The 14512-nt window shown below is 41.8% G+C and overlaps 1 protein-coding gene across 2 annotated transcripts in view; it reads left to right on the top strand.

Annotated features, from left to right (window-relative positions):
* Positions 1-14512, top strand: part of cfap96 (cilia and flagella associated protein 96) — a 39186-nt gene that overhangs the window by 12280 nt on the left and 12394 nt on the right. For both annotated transcript variants that reach the window (XM_048526683.2, XM_048526681.2), the window contains exon 5: positions 12294-12455. In XM_048526683.2, coding sequence (XP_048382640.1) covers positions 12294-12455 — 162 coding nt within the window. The remainder of the gene's footprint in view (positions 1-12293; positions 12456-14512) is intronic.

Genomic DNA, 14512 nt, shown 5'->3' with positions numbered 1-14512 from the left:
AGATCTGGCAGCATCTGTGGAGAGAAATCAGAATCAACATTTCAGATTGAGTGATCCTTTCTCAGAAGGATCTGAGGATCCGAAATGTTAACTCTAATTCTTGCATGTTGTTTTTATACAATATACCAATTAAGTGTATTATATACAAAAAAATTAGTTTAGTGACTTTCTCCGTCAAATCTATTTCACCTAAATGACTGAAAATTGAATAGCCAGGGACATTTGAAGAACATCCACCCCATCAAAGCTTGAGATTTAAGTGCCCTAGCCTTCACAAGTGCCAAATCCTTGGAACTCAAGTTCTGGCAGTGCTGTCTTTCCATCAGAGCTCCGCAGACTGGGGCTTTTTTCCACATTTAGATTTTGGCATTGACTCTGCACAAAGAACATGTGGCTAAGCACCACAGTCACCATGGATGTCCATTTTGGTGGGCTCGAGACCCATGGTAAGGTCACAAAATAAAACCCATAAGACAATAAGATGTAGGAGCAGAATTAGGCCATTCAGCCCATCAGGTCTGCTGTTCGATCAAGACTGATACGTTTCTGAGCCCCAGCCACCTGCCTTCTTCCCCAGTACCCATGATCCCCTTACCAATCAAGAACCTATACATCTCTGTCTTAAATACACTCAATGACTTGTTGTCCACAGCCTTCTGCAGCAATGAGTCCCAGAGATTTGTCACCCTCTGGCTGAAGAAATTGCTCCTCATCTCAGTTCTAAGTGGCCATTTCTTCCCTCTGAGGCTGTATCCTTGGGTCCTTGTCTGTCCTTCTAGTGGAAGTATCATCGCCATGTCCACTCTATCCAGGCTTCTCAGTATTCTGCAAGTTTCAGCGAGACCGCCCCCTCATCCTGTTAAACTTCATCGATTACAGACCCAGAGTCCTCAACCCCTCCTCGTATGACAAACCCTTTGCTCCCAGGATCATTCTTGTGAACCTCCTCTGGACCATCTGTAAGGCCAGCACATCCTTCCTTCCTTGGGTACAGGCCCCAAACTGCTCATGATATTCCAAATGTGGTCTGACCAGAACCTTACACAGCCTCAGCAGTGCATCCCTGCTCTTGTATTCTAGCCCTCTCAAATATTAATGCATTTGCCTTCTTGAGTGCCAATTAAACCCATTTAAAAAATATTCTGGAATAGTTTAAAAAAATAAAAAATGGTCCAAGAAAACTGAGATGAAGAGGGAAGAGTCACAGTAATGGATCAAGGGACACAAATAAGAGTGGGACTTGCATATCAAATGTGGGGAACACAATGGGGTCATCAGGTATGTTGGGGAGGGAGAGTGAGTGGGTGGAACAATGGCTCACACAGTGAAGGACTCTGCATATGTCTAGCAGATACTGACTGTTCTGCTGGACCTGGCTTTCTGTGGCAATGGCCACCCACTCCATGGAGACCATTTGCGTGCGTGGTGACAACATGAAACAGATATTGAACAGACTCCTCTGTCCTTCACTCCAGGCTCCACATCATCTCCAGCACCTCTGTCTGATGTTCCCCTGTTTACCTCTCACTTACTTCTGCTTCTCTGTCAGCTCCTTAATGGCCTGACCCAGAAGCTTATCGTTTATACTGACCTCAGCAGGGACCTGTTCTCTAGTAGACCTTTAAGTGTCAGATCCCAAGCCTACTCTAGATACAGAACTCACTGAGGAGAACATCTTTGCTCTGATGAGAGTCCCAGAGCTGGGGGCTCTTTTTGACCAGGCCTTGGATTGTGAGTGGATTGTGGAGGTAACGGGGATATGTATAAAAATCTGTTAGCGTTGTGAGACGCCATCTCAATCCAAAGTTTCATTCAGACTTTAGTCCTCAGTGGGTATCTGGAAGTAACTTCTTGGATGGAGTTAGATACCCAGCCTCCCCTTCCACACATGAGCAGTCCCCTGACATTCCTGCCAGTTCAACAGCCTGCTTTTGAAGTGCTGTGGACACATCCGCCTCCCATGTGCACATGCACGCATGCTGGTTATGCAAATTCTCTTCCGCAGGAGAGTAGAGGCATTAAGAGCAATTTGTCAGCAGATAGAGATGTGATTCCCAAGAGCTGTGTCCGTGTGCAACACCAGCAGGAAGAACATGGGATGGAGGAAGTAACGTGTGAGAAAATTCTGAATGAAAGATAACTAGGTGTGGTGAAAGGGCTGGCAATGATGGACATGAATAAAGCTTTATGTATGTTTTGGATTTTCATGTGAGGCAGCTCTTCCTGACACCAGCATTTGTAGTGCTGTTCTTGTCCCTGGCAGGCCTCTGGTGTATGTAAGCCTATGTAACGTGTAAGTTCACTGAGTTTTGATAAAAGACCTGAGAGTGATGGGTGTGTGAGTTGCCAAGTGCTGTGACTTATTTTCTGTTTGAAGTGTGACCCCTGGCATAGAACTTAGAACATTGAGGTTCACAAGGAAGAGGTATTAGAAATCCTACAGAGTGTGAAGATAGATAAGTCCCCTGGGTCGGATGGAATTTATCCTAGGATCCTCTGGGAAGCCAGGGAAGAGATTGCCGAGCCTTTGGCATTGAACTTTAACTCATCATTGTCTACAGGAATAGTGCCAGACGACTGGAGGATAGCAAATGTGGTTCCCCTGTTCAAGAAGGGGTGTAGAGACAACCCTGGTAATTATTGACCAGTGAGCCTTACCTCAGTTGTTGGTAAAGTGTTGGAAAAGGTGATAAGGGATAGGATTTATAATCATCTAGAAAAGAATAAATTGATTAGGGATAGTCAGCACGGTTTTGTGAAGGGTCGGTCATGGCTCACAAATCTTATTGTGTTCTTTGAGAAGGTGACCAAACAGGTAGATGAGAGTAAACCAGTTGATGTGGTGTATATGGATTTCAGCAAGGCGTTCGATAAGGTTCCCCACAATAGGCTATTGTACAAAATGCGGAGGAATGGGATTGTGGGAGATATAGCAGTTTGGATCAGAAATTGGTTTGCTGAAAGAAGACAGAGGGTGGTAGTTGATGGGAAATGCTCATCCTGGAGACCAGTTACTAGTGGTGTACCGCAAGGGTTGGTGTTGGGTCCACTGCTGTTTGTCATTTTTATAAATGACCTGGATGAGGGCGTAGAAGGATGGGTTAGTAAATTTGCAGATGACATTAAGGTCGGTGGAATTGTGGACTGTGACGAAGGATGCTGTAGGTTGCAGAGAGACATAGATAAGTTGCAGAGCTGGGCTGAGAGGTGGCAAATGGAGTTCAATGCAGACAAGTGTGAGGTGATGCACTTTGGTAGAAGTAACCGGAAGGCAAAGTACTGGGCTAATGGTAAGATTCTTGATAGTGTAGATGAGCAGAGAGATCTCGGTGTCCATGTACACAGATCCTTGAAAGTTGCCACCCAGGTTGACAGGGCTGTTAAGAAGGCATACAGTGTTTTAGCTTTTATTAATAGAGGGATCGAGTTCCAGAACCATAAGTTATGCTGCAGCTGTACAAAACTCTAGTGCGGCCGCACTTGGAGAATTGTGTACAGTTCTGGTCACCGCATTATAAGAAGAATGTGGAAGCTTTGGAAAGGGTGCAGAGGAGATTTACTAGGATGTTGCCTGGTATGGAGGGAAGGTCTTACGAGGAAAGGCTGAGGGACTTGAGGCTGTTTTCATTAGAGAGAAGAAGGTTGAGTGGTAACTTAATTGAAACATATAAAATAATCAGAGGGTTAGATAGGGTGGATAGGGAGAGCCTTTTTCCTAGGATGGTGACGGCGAGCACGAGGGGGCATAGCTTTAAATTGAGAGGTGAAAGATATAGGACAGATGTCAGTTTCTTTACTCAGAGTAATAAGGGAATGGAACGCTTTGCCTGCAATGGTAGTAGATTCGGCAACTTTGAGTACAGTTAATTCATCATTGGACAAGCATATGGACGTACATGGAATAGTGAAGATTAGATCGGTATGACAGGTCGGCACAACATTGAGGACCGAAGGTCCTGTACTGTGCTGTAATGTTCTATTCCATTATCATCCACATGTTTATCTAATGACCATTTAAATGCCCTTAAAGTTGGCGAGTCCACTACCGTGGCAGCTGAGAGAGAGGCAAGAGCACAATAATGGGAATAGTACAACATGGATAAGTGCAATAAAATGACAGTGATTGCAGTTGGAGAATGTTATGGATGTGTCTGGTAGCCATTCTTACACGTGACATTCTTGTGCAGTGGCAATGCCTTACAATGCTAACCCGCACTCAAAAGGGCATGAAGCACTAAGCAGGCCATGGCACCCAAGCTGGCAGTGCACAAGGGATTCATTCCCTTGTGTCATTGTATCCTCTGGGTGCCATGAAAACTGACAGCCGTGGCAACCTATATCCTGACTGCCTTGGACCATCAGGGTGGGCTGCTATTCCCATCCTTTGGAAAGAGAATCTCCCTTATCTTGCGAACTGTTTAACAGCTGGGGGACTGAACATTCTGCCCACCTGCCACTGAAATGTGTTGTTTCAGCCATGTGTGTATGAAAGAAGCTTAAAGGAGCATAATCATTCAAAACATACCTTCCCAGACTGCTGTGGAGGTCCTTCTCACCTCTGGAACCATTCACCCAGCTTCAGAAATGAACATTCCACTGCCACAAATGCAGAATCAGGGCATTTGACCCATTGAGTCTGCTCTGACATTCACAGAAATTGTGACTGATCTGATAATCTCCAATTCCACTTTCCTGACTAAAGTCCAAACCTGTTTGTTCCCTTACTCATTAAAAATCCATCTAGCTCAGTAGTGAGCATACTTAATAACTCAGCCTTTACATTCCCCTGTGGCAAAAAAATCCGCAGATTCTCTACCCTTTGAGACATGAAAATCTTCCTCATCTTTGTGTTAGATGAGCAACCCCTCACACTATGATTAAGCTGTCTGGTGTGAGACTCTTGCACATTGGGGAAAAAAACTTCTCTGCATCTATTTTTTCAAACCCATAAGAATCTTCTAAGTTTTGACAAGATTCCAGCTCATTCTTTTATGGATGGTGTCTAACATTGCGCCTTTATTTAAGAAAGACTGCAAGGAAAAGCCAGTGAACAGTGGATGGGTGTGTCTGACATCAGTGGTGGGTAGGCTGTTGGTGGGGATTCTGAGAGATTCGATTTACATGCATTTAGAAAGGCAAGGACTGAGTAAGGATAGGCAGTATGACTTTGTGCATGGGAAATCATGTGTCATCAATTTGATTGAGTTTTTTGAGATAGATAAGGGCAGGGTGGTAGATATTGTCTACATGGATGTCAAGGGCTTCAATAAAGTTCTGAATGGTAGACTGCTTAGTAAAGTTAGATCACATCGGATCCAGGAAGAGCTAGCCAAATGGATACAAAATTGGCCTAATGGTAGAAGATGGAGGGTGGTGTTAGAGGCTTGTTATTCAGGTCAGAGGCCTGTGACTAGTAGTGTTCCACAAGGAATGGCGCTGAGTCCAATGTTGTTTGTCATTTATACGAACAATTTGGATGAACATATAGAAAGCATGGCTAGTAAGTTTGTAGATGACAATGAAATTGATGGTATAGTGGACAGTGGAGAAGGTTATCTAAGCGTACAACAGGTCTTGATCAGTTGGACCAATGGGCTAAGGAGTGGCAGATGAAATTTAATTTAGACAAATGCAAGATGTTGCATTTTGGTAAGACAAAGCAGAGTTACACAGTTAATGGTAGGGCCCTGAGACCATTGTCAGAGAGACCTGGAGGTCTAGGTATGTAGTTTCTTGAAAGTGGTATCATAGGTAGACAGGGTGGTGAAGGCGTTTGGCATTCTTGCCTTCATTGGCCAGAGCATTGAGTAGGGGTGGGACGTCAGGTAACGGTTGTAGAGGATGTTGGTGAGATCACATTTGGAGTACTACATACAATTCTGGTCACTGTGCTATAGGAAGGATATTGTTAAATTGGAAAGGGTGCAGAAAAGATTTACCAGGATGTTAGCAGAACTGGAGAGTTTGAGCTATGAGAAGAGGTTGGATATGCTGGGACTTTTTTTACTGGAATATAAGAGGTTGCAAGGTGACCTTGTAGAGGTTTATAAAATCATAAGAGGCATAGGTAAGGTGAATAGCAAAGGCAGGGTAGGGAGTTCAAAACTGGAGGGCATATGTTTAAAGTGAGAGGGAGAAGATTTTTAAAAGGACCTGAAAGGCAACTTTTTCACACAGATGCATCACCAGAAAAAGTGGTAGAGGCAGGTATAGTTACATTTAAAGTTCATTTGGACAGGAATGAGAATGGTTTAGAGGGATGTGGGCCAACACAAGCAAATTGGACTAGTTTAGTTTGAGAAACATGGTCGGCATGGATGAGTTTGACTGAAGGTCTGTTTCCATGCTCTACGACTCCATGACTCTATACATCAATAAGTATGAACACAATCTACTCAGCTCCTCCGTGTAAGAAAATCTCTCCATATTCCTAATCACCTGGCAGCCTTCTGTGGACTGCCTCCAATGCCAGCAATTTTTCCTTACATTAGGGGGCCAACCTATTCACAGTATTCCAGTTGTTGTCTGACTAGTGTGATGTATAGTTTTAGCAAGAAATCTCTAGTTTTAACTCCATTCTCTTTTAAATAAAGACCTACAGTCGATTTGCATTCCCTGTTACTTGTACGTTTGGTTTTTATGATTCATACACGGGGACTTTCAGATCCGTCTGTGCAGCTTTTTGCAGTCTCTTCTTATTTAAATGTAATTCAGCACCTTTATTCTTCCTGCCAAAGCATGCAACCTCACATTTTCCCACTTTATATTCCATCTGCCAACTTTTTTTGCTCACATACTTAACCTGTCTATATCCCTCTGGATTGTTTATGTCATCTTTATTGCTCATCTTCTCACTTATTTTTATATCATCCACAAATATGGTGGTAATACATTCATTTCCCTTATCTAATTCAGTAATCTATATTACAACTAATTGTGGTCCAGCGCTGATGCCTATAGCAATCCATTTGTTACAGGTTGTCATACTGAAAAAAAGGCCCCTTTATCCCAACTGTTTGTATATTATTAGCTGTCCAATCTTCTGTCTATGCTAACGTACCGCCTCCCCAACACTCTAGTCTCTTATTACCCAACTTTATGTGGACTACTTTATCAGCGCTTCTCAAAATCCAATATATATTCCAGCTACTGGTTCCTGTTTATTTATGCTACATGTTACTTCCTCAAAGAACTCTAACAAATTTATCAGGCTCAAGACATTGTGTTCACTCTGCTTGATTATATTCTGTACTTTTAAATGCTGTCTAACATTAACTGAGCTTTAGTTAACCAATTTTCTTTGTATCCCTCCTTTTCTAAATAAAAGTGTTGTGTTGGCAGTTTCCAAACCCTCTGGGACTTTTCCAGAATCAAAGAGGTTCCAGAAGATTGCTATCAATGCATCTAGTACTTCTGGAGCTGCTTCCTTTCAATTCCAAAAATGAAACTCATCAGAATTAGGGGGCACAATGGCCTTTGGCCCCATTAGTTTTCCTTTGTCTAGTGATGATCATTCATTGGTTTCCCACCTACTTTAGTGCCTTGATTATTTAGTATTTTTGGAATGCTATCAGTATGAGTGCTATGAAGTAAAATAATCATTCAACTCGTCTGCCATTTGCTGTTTCCTCATTATTCTCCCTCCAGCCCCATTCTGTAAAGGGCCTATGTACACTTTGTCCTCTCCATTTTTATACATATTTTAAAAAAATCTCTTACTGTTTATTCTTGAACTTTATATATTTTAAACACTCCTACTGTCTACTTTTGAATTATTTGCTAATTTATCTTCATAAATTATTTTCTGCCTTGTTATTTTCTATTGTTGCTTTCAAAAATTTCTCAATCCTCTGATTTATCATGGATTTTTGTCATGATGAATATTTTTTCTTTCAATTTGATACTATGCTTAACTTCTTTGGTTAAACGTAGATGGTTTATCTCCTTCCCTTCTTCCTCATTGTGATACATCTTTGCTGTGAGTCACAAATTATAAACACTTGATTAGGCCAAAATCTATAACACACCTGTTATTGGTGTTATTACGAAGCAAAACTTCAATAAGTTATACAAAACCTACATAGCGATTTGATTTAGTGCTTAATTTTGGTGTACAATACAGTATTTAATGCTTGGCTTTGCACAGAATTGTGTGAGATTTAGAAAACGTCACATTGAATACCTCAAAACTATAACATGCCTTTTGTGATTAGTTTTAAGATAGAATAGAATGGGTGATATTATGCATTCGAAGGTAGCTGTCCCTTCAGAGGCTATACAAAGATAAAAATGAAATTCCATACTTTGGCTTTATTTCCAGCCTAGAAGCTATGCGCCTACACTAAACATGTTCTCCGCCAGGGATTCTTGCTATACAACAGAAAGTTAATTGAGTTTTTAAACCTGTTTGTGCAAGTTGGACAATATGATTATCACAGCAGTGCTATTTATGAATTTTCTGTGTCTTTAGGGGTGTCCCAAAGATAAACTGATGTATTTGAACTTTCAGATATCTGTCCCAAGTTAATAGAACATAGAACATATAACAATACAGTGCAGAACAGGCCCTTTGGCCCTCGATGTTGTGCCGACCTGTGAACTAATCTAAGCCCATCCCTCTATGCTATCTCATCATCCATAAGCTTATCCAAGGATTGTTTAAATGCCCCTAATGTGGCTGAGTTAACTACATTGGCAGGCAGGGCATTCCTCGCCCTTACCACTTAACAAAAACAAAATGTGCCAGAAAAATAGTTAGTGACAATGGAGATACTACCAATTAACACAAAACCCCATCTGGCTCACTGATGTTGTTTAAGGAAGGAAATCCCCTTATTTTATATAGTCTGGCCTATGTGTGACAGTTCTGCAGCAATGTGGTCAACTTTTAATTGCCCTCTTAAATAACTGAGCAAGCCATGGAGGTCAGTTAGGAATGGGCAACAAATGTTGGCCTTGCCAATGGTTCCCATGACCCACAAAAGTAAAATAGAAAGATACTTTAAGCAGGTTTTGATCTCTGTGTGGTAGAGGAACAGAGTAAAGTTGCAAAATCAATATGACTCTTCAGATAAGGCCATAGTAAGCTTTTTTTTTGTGTGATATGTGGAAACATTACTCATTCCAATCCTACTCACACCCCCTACCTCTTTCTCCAGTACATTAATAACTATTAATTTAGTCTCCTGCCATCATCCAGACCTGGAACACATCATCAAATTTGTTCCCAATATCTGCCCTTCACCTTCACATGGCCTGTCATCAACATTTCCCTTCCTTGACTCCTTTGTTTCTACTTCTGAAGGTAGGCATTTCACTGATTTTTATGATATGTCCACTAACTCCCACAGGTACATCAACTACCCTACCTCACAACCTAGAAGACTCTATTCCATTTTCCTAGTTTCTCTAACTCTGCAGCCTGCTGCACAAACGAGAAAGCCATACTCAGCTAAAAATATTAACTTTTTTTTGTTTCCATGAATGCTACCAGAGTGCTGTGTACTTCCAGCATGTTCTTATTGTCAGACTTCAAATATCTGTAGTAACTTCATTACAAAGTAAATTGGTTCATTTCATTTTTGCCAATGTCCTTATGATGACTAACTTAGTGGTTATTCTGACTTGATATAAAGTTCTCATGCTGGGTTCTTGTGACGTGGTGGTAATTCTCTACCTCTGGGTCAGCAGGCTAGGTTCAAGGCCCACCTGCTCCAGAGGGGTGTCACTACTTGTCTGATCAGGTTGATTAAAAGACCTCTTTGAACCGTGACTGTGTTGACCTGAAATTACAAACCCGACTTGATAACACACCGTCTTTCCTCAGCGAGGCTTGTTGAACTGTCCCTGGTGAATTCACTGCATCCAGTAGCTTCTCCAGCATTCCAGTGCTGGCTTGGGACTGGCTGTAGGCACAGCAGTGGCCACTGTTCCCAGTGGTGCTGCCGGACCTGAAGTGTTACAGACTGTCCAATTTGACAGCAGCCCCTGGAGACAGGGTGCAGGGGACGTGGCACCAAAAATAGTAACGCTTGCTGACAGAGTCAGGCTGACCCAGACTTCTCAAACTGTGTGAGGACACTGTGTCATTGCAGCAAATTGCGGCCAGGTTATCACAGAAAAACTAATGGAACACTTGTTTAACTCAAAAAAAGCTTTAGGAATAATGTTTTTTGTCTGCTGTTATTTAAAATATTTTTAAAACTTTAACATCAAAAATGACATTTTATACAGCAAAATATTTTTTGTTGGTGCCAAAAATCCGCTGATAATTCTCAACTGTGCGTTACTACCTCTGATCCTTTTGATTTTGCCACATGCATGCCAATAAAAAAGCCAATTAAAAATTTAGCTTTTTTAAGTTCTGCTTTGCTGACACATTTCTACATTTACCAGTACATTCTTCCATTCAACTCTATTCATTATCATGTGTGCCCTAACTTTTTATTGCTTTTTTTTGTATAGAATCTCAACAGTGTGGAAACAGGCCATTCAGCCCAACAGTTCCACACCAACTCTCCAAAGAGCATCCCACCGAGCCCTACCCTCCCTACCTTTTCCCTATAGCCCTACATTTCCCATGGTTAACGCACCTCACCTACATATCCCTTGTCACTGTGGGCAATTTGGCATGGCCGATCCACCTAACCTGCACATCTTTGGGCTGTGGGAGGAAACCAGAGCACCTGGAAGAAATCCACACATGTCTAGGGAAAACATGTAAATTCCACACTGACTGTTGCCTGAGGGTGAAATCAAACCCGGGTCCCTGGCACAGTGAGGCAGCAGTGCTAACCACTGAGCCACCGTGCTGCCCTGTTCTTGGGTGTCAGCAGAGGAGGAAGTTTCACAGGCCTTATATTTCATAATAACTTGATAACATTTGTAAATTCATTGACATCAATTAATGCCTTTAGTTGATAGTCTTAATTACTTCGTACTGGTCTTTTCATGGTCTTATAAACTACACTCTGCAGCTTCCCTTTTTGGGCATTAACTGGTCTATAAAACCCTGATAAGAGAGGCAGGGAAAACATGAACATTCCTGGCTAAAAATTAGCCAACTATTCGATTTGGAAAAGTGAATAAGAGGCATTTTTTTTCAACACCTGAGGCAGGTGTTTATTACTTTGTATATTTGACTAGAGCTGAATGTCTCATTTGAGAGTTTGCCCTGAGTCATGTCACAAGGAAAACCAGAATTTTGGATCACCTGCAAGGTTAAGTTTCTTTTGTATTTATTTACTTGAACATGATTCTGAAGGAGAGTAGCGTGTTTCTCTCAATCCCATATTTAACCCACTTCCTTCTCCTGCCACTACTCCTGATCCCCAGCACTAGCCTTATGTACCTAATCACAAACTTCCACCACAGTTCCTGAATCCCTAAATAGTTCAGAGCCTGACTGGGAACACCAAACCTCCCCTCCCCTCTATTCTTGCCCTGGTGCTACGATGATAATCAAATCTGACCCTGGACCCCTTTACCAGAGCATCACTGACCCATGAGCAGGAGGCTTGATAGTGCACACAGCACAGTTTGCTACTACATTGCCTCCATTATAGCCAATCCTGTGGCTCAGTAGCTGTATTCTGTTCCATAATTTAATTATGAAAACGTGGTTGACAAAACTGTTTTCTTCAAAATGTTATTTTGAGTTTTTCAGCTTTTAATAAAGCTTATTCTCTTGAAAAAGTTTACAATTCTTTTGTTCAAAATTGTTACAGCTCCAGGGAAGAACATAGCCTTAACACTGTAATTGAAGGTAGATTTTTTCTTATCACTTCAGTAACTTAAGGAACTATCTCCTTGTCTGGTTTGAAATGTTATGGTGTGAGAGTTTCCTCAGCCTTGAAACCTACCACCTTCCTTCTGCATATGCATTGTAGCACTTGTACAAGTTGGCACTCACCTTTGGAGATCCTGACACCTGCCTTGAGTCCCAATCTTTCACTGAAACTTCAGTCAGCCTCTGCCTGTTACTAACTCCCTCCTCCCTTTCCTAAACTCTGTCACTGCCTCATTGTTGCTGATTCCTGCTCTGGGAATGATCTTTAGTCATGAAATTATCTTCAATCCTGCCTCATTCGAAGCTCATTGATTTCTAGATTCAAAGTTATGTTCCAACAATGTACGGTAAAATCTACATTTTATCTTTAAGTTCTTCATCTGCTTTTATTGTATTTTACTTACCCCAACATACTCATGCTCATGCTCATGTTTGAGCTGAATATTAAGTCTTTAGTTCTTTGGTTCCATTTCTATAAACTAACGTCACTGTGGTACCTTTACAGAAAGAACAACTCCTTGGAGGACCATTTCGATTGAACCTTTACCCTAAGGAATACTTTGATGGTAACCCCTACAGGAGTGAAAAAATTTTGCCTCCAATAAAGGAGGCGCCCCCAGTGAAAAAGATAGAAATACCTTTTAAACCTTCCTCTCCCGGAAAATCGGTATGTATTTGTTTTCCCTACTTTGGTTAGTGTCATTGAGCTGTCATAGGCACAGAAATATACTTGGAGGAGCACTGTGTGAAGAGGCAGCAATGCAGATGCTCAAGAACTTTGGAGAGAGAAAAAAGAATGTTAGAGATTAGAGATGAGATGTTGTCTGCAGGAACTCAAGCTGGGCTTTTTGAAGTGGAGGGAATGACAAAGATGAGGACAAATCCTAATGAGAGAGAACCAGCCAGCATGGGGATCAGGAAGGGTGTTTGGTTAGTTTGGTTCTTGAGTGGGAATGGCATGAAAGGGCAGGAGGTGGGTCTTAATGGTAAAATGATCTTGGAAATGGTATGAGAAGGGATAACGGGGAAATTAGGGAAACCTATGGGTTCAGGTCTTTGGTGGACAACATTGAGGGGCAGTTTATTGGGTGGGAGAGAAAAGGGGAAAACATGGCAGAGATAGTTGAATGACTGGTTTTGATCTCACGGACAAAGCAATAAATGGACCCTTCACATCTGTTCAAGATGGAGCTTTTAGAAGGCAGGCGAGATGGGTTTAAAGAGACAGAGAAAAGAACCTGTGGGTTAGTGCAGGAAGGAAGCCAGGGTTGGGGGTATTATCTTCATATTCCAGGTGAACCAGAATTAATTCAGGCTGATACAAATTTGTTTAAGGCTCAGGCTTGAAGGATGCCTAAGTTAGCTGATGACTACAGTTAATTGCTAGGCTTTGTTTAAATTTTAAACTGAACAGTTCGATCCTCAATCGGTCAAGGCATGACTAAATTCAAACAGAATTTAACAAGAAAATCAGTTTATAAATTAAAACAGCAGGTTTTGAGAATTCAAGTAATTCTACATTAAGTCAGCATGTGATGCAGCAGGATATGACTTTAGTAGTTACACAAGAGATCAATATTGAACATGTTAAAACAAACAATCAACCTGAAAACTCAATTGAATGGTATGTCAATTGGAAATAAACATAGTGCAAAGTTGATAATGTGACGATAGAGATAACAAGGTGTCGAGCTGGATGAACACAGTAGGCCAAGCAGCATCAGGGGAGCGGGAAGGCTGACATTTCGGGCCTAGACCCTTCTTCAGAAGTATTCTGAAGAAGGGTCTAGGCCCGAAATGTCAGCCTTCCTGGTCCTCGGATGCTGTTTGTCCTGCTGTGTTCATCCAGCTCGACACCTTGTTATCTCAGCTTCTCCAGCATCTGCTATCACTGAAACAATGTGACTATAGAAACAACTTAACATTGCCAACTAGTGGCCAATTTATGCAACTGTATCATGACAATTAGGATTAAAAATGAATTGAACAGATGCATGACCTTAATTCCAGATATTTATTGAATTCAAAATTCCACAATCTGCTGTGGTTTGAACCCTGGTCCCCAGGGTGTTTCTGGGTAACAGTCCAGCAAGCATACCACGAGGCCATCACCTCCCCATCTGTGAGAGTGGTGGCAAAATAATATCAGAAATCCAGCAAGGCTTACCTTGCTGTTGGGAGTAATTTGCTGCAACCTTTATTTAATTTGAAGCATGAAGGCGAGATTCTACCTTGGTGGTGGAGAGTTGCCCATAAAGAGGGATTTTTGCTTATTAGCCACTTCATTAAGGACAGAAATCACAGTTTATATTCCAATGGGTTTATTTTGAAACACAAGCTTTTGAAGCCTCGCTCCTTCTTCAGGCTCCAAAAGCTTATGTTTTCTAATAACCCTGTTTGACTATAACCAGTGATTCTTTTTCATCACAGTAAGTCAAGGACATCATCTGACAGCAGTCCAGATGACTGGTCAGGGTCAGGATGCTGTCTGTCAGGGGCGCTATGCCTCTGTAGACCAGGAAGTGGATAACCATCAGTCCTGTGGTTCCAGAGCAGCCAGCCTGGGATTTGGGCTGATATGGCCAGGATTATGGACAGGCATCTGTCAGGAGTTTGGGCATGCTTCAACTGGGCTTGTCTGGTTAAGTTGCTCCAAGGGTGGGCCTCAGTGACTTTTTAAATGTGGCCTTTTGATGGATATCCGGTGAATGGTGAATTGTTCAG

This window comes from Stegostoma tigrinum, chromosome 3 (genome assembly GCF_030684315.1).
Source record: "Stegostoma tigrinum isolate sSteTig4 chromosome 3, sSteTig4.hap1, whole genome shotgun sequence".
NCBI classification, from domain to species: Eukaryota; Metazoa; Chordata; class Chondrichthyes; order Orectolobiformes; family Stegostomatidae; genus Stegostoma; species Stegostoma tigrinum.
This window is presented reverse-complemented; position numbering and strand designations above follow the sequence as displayed.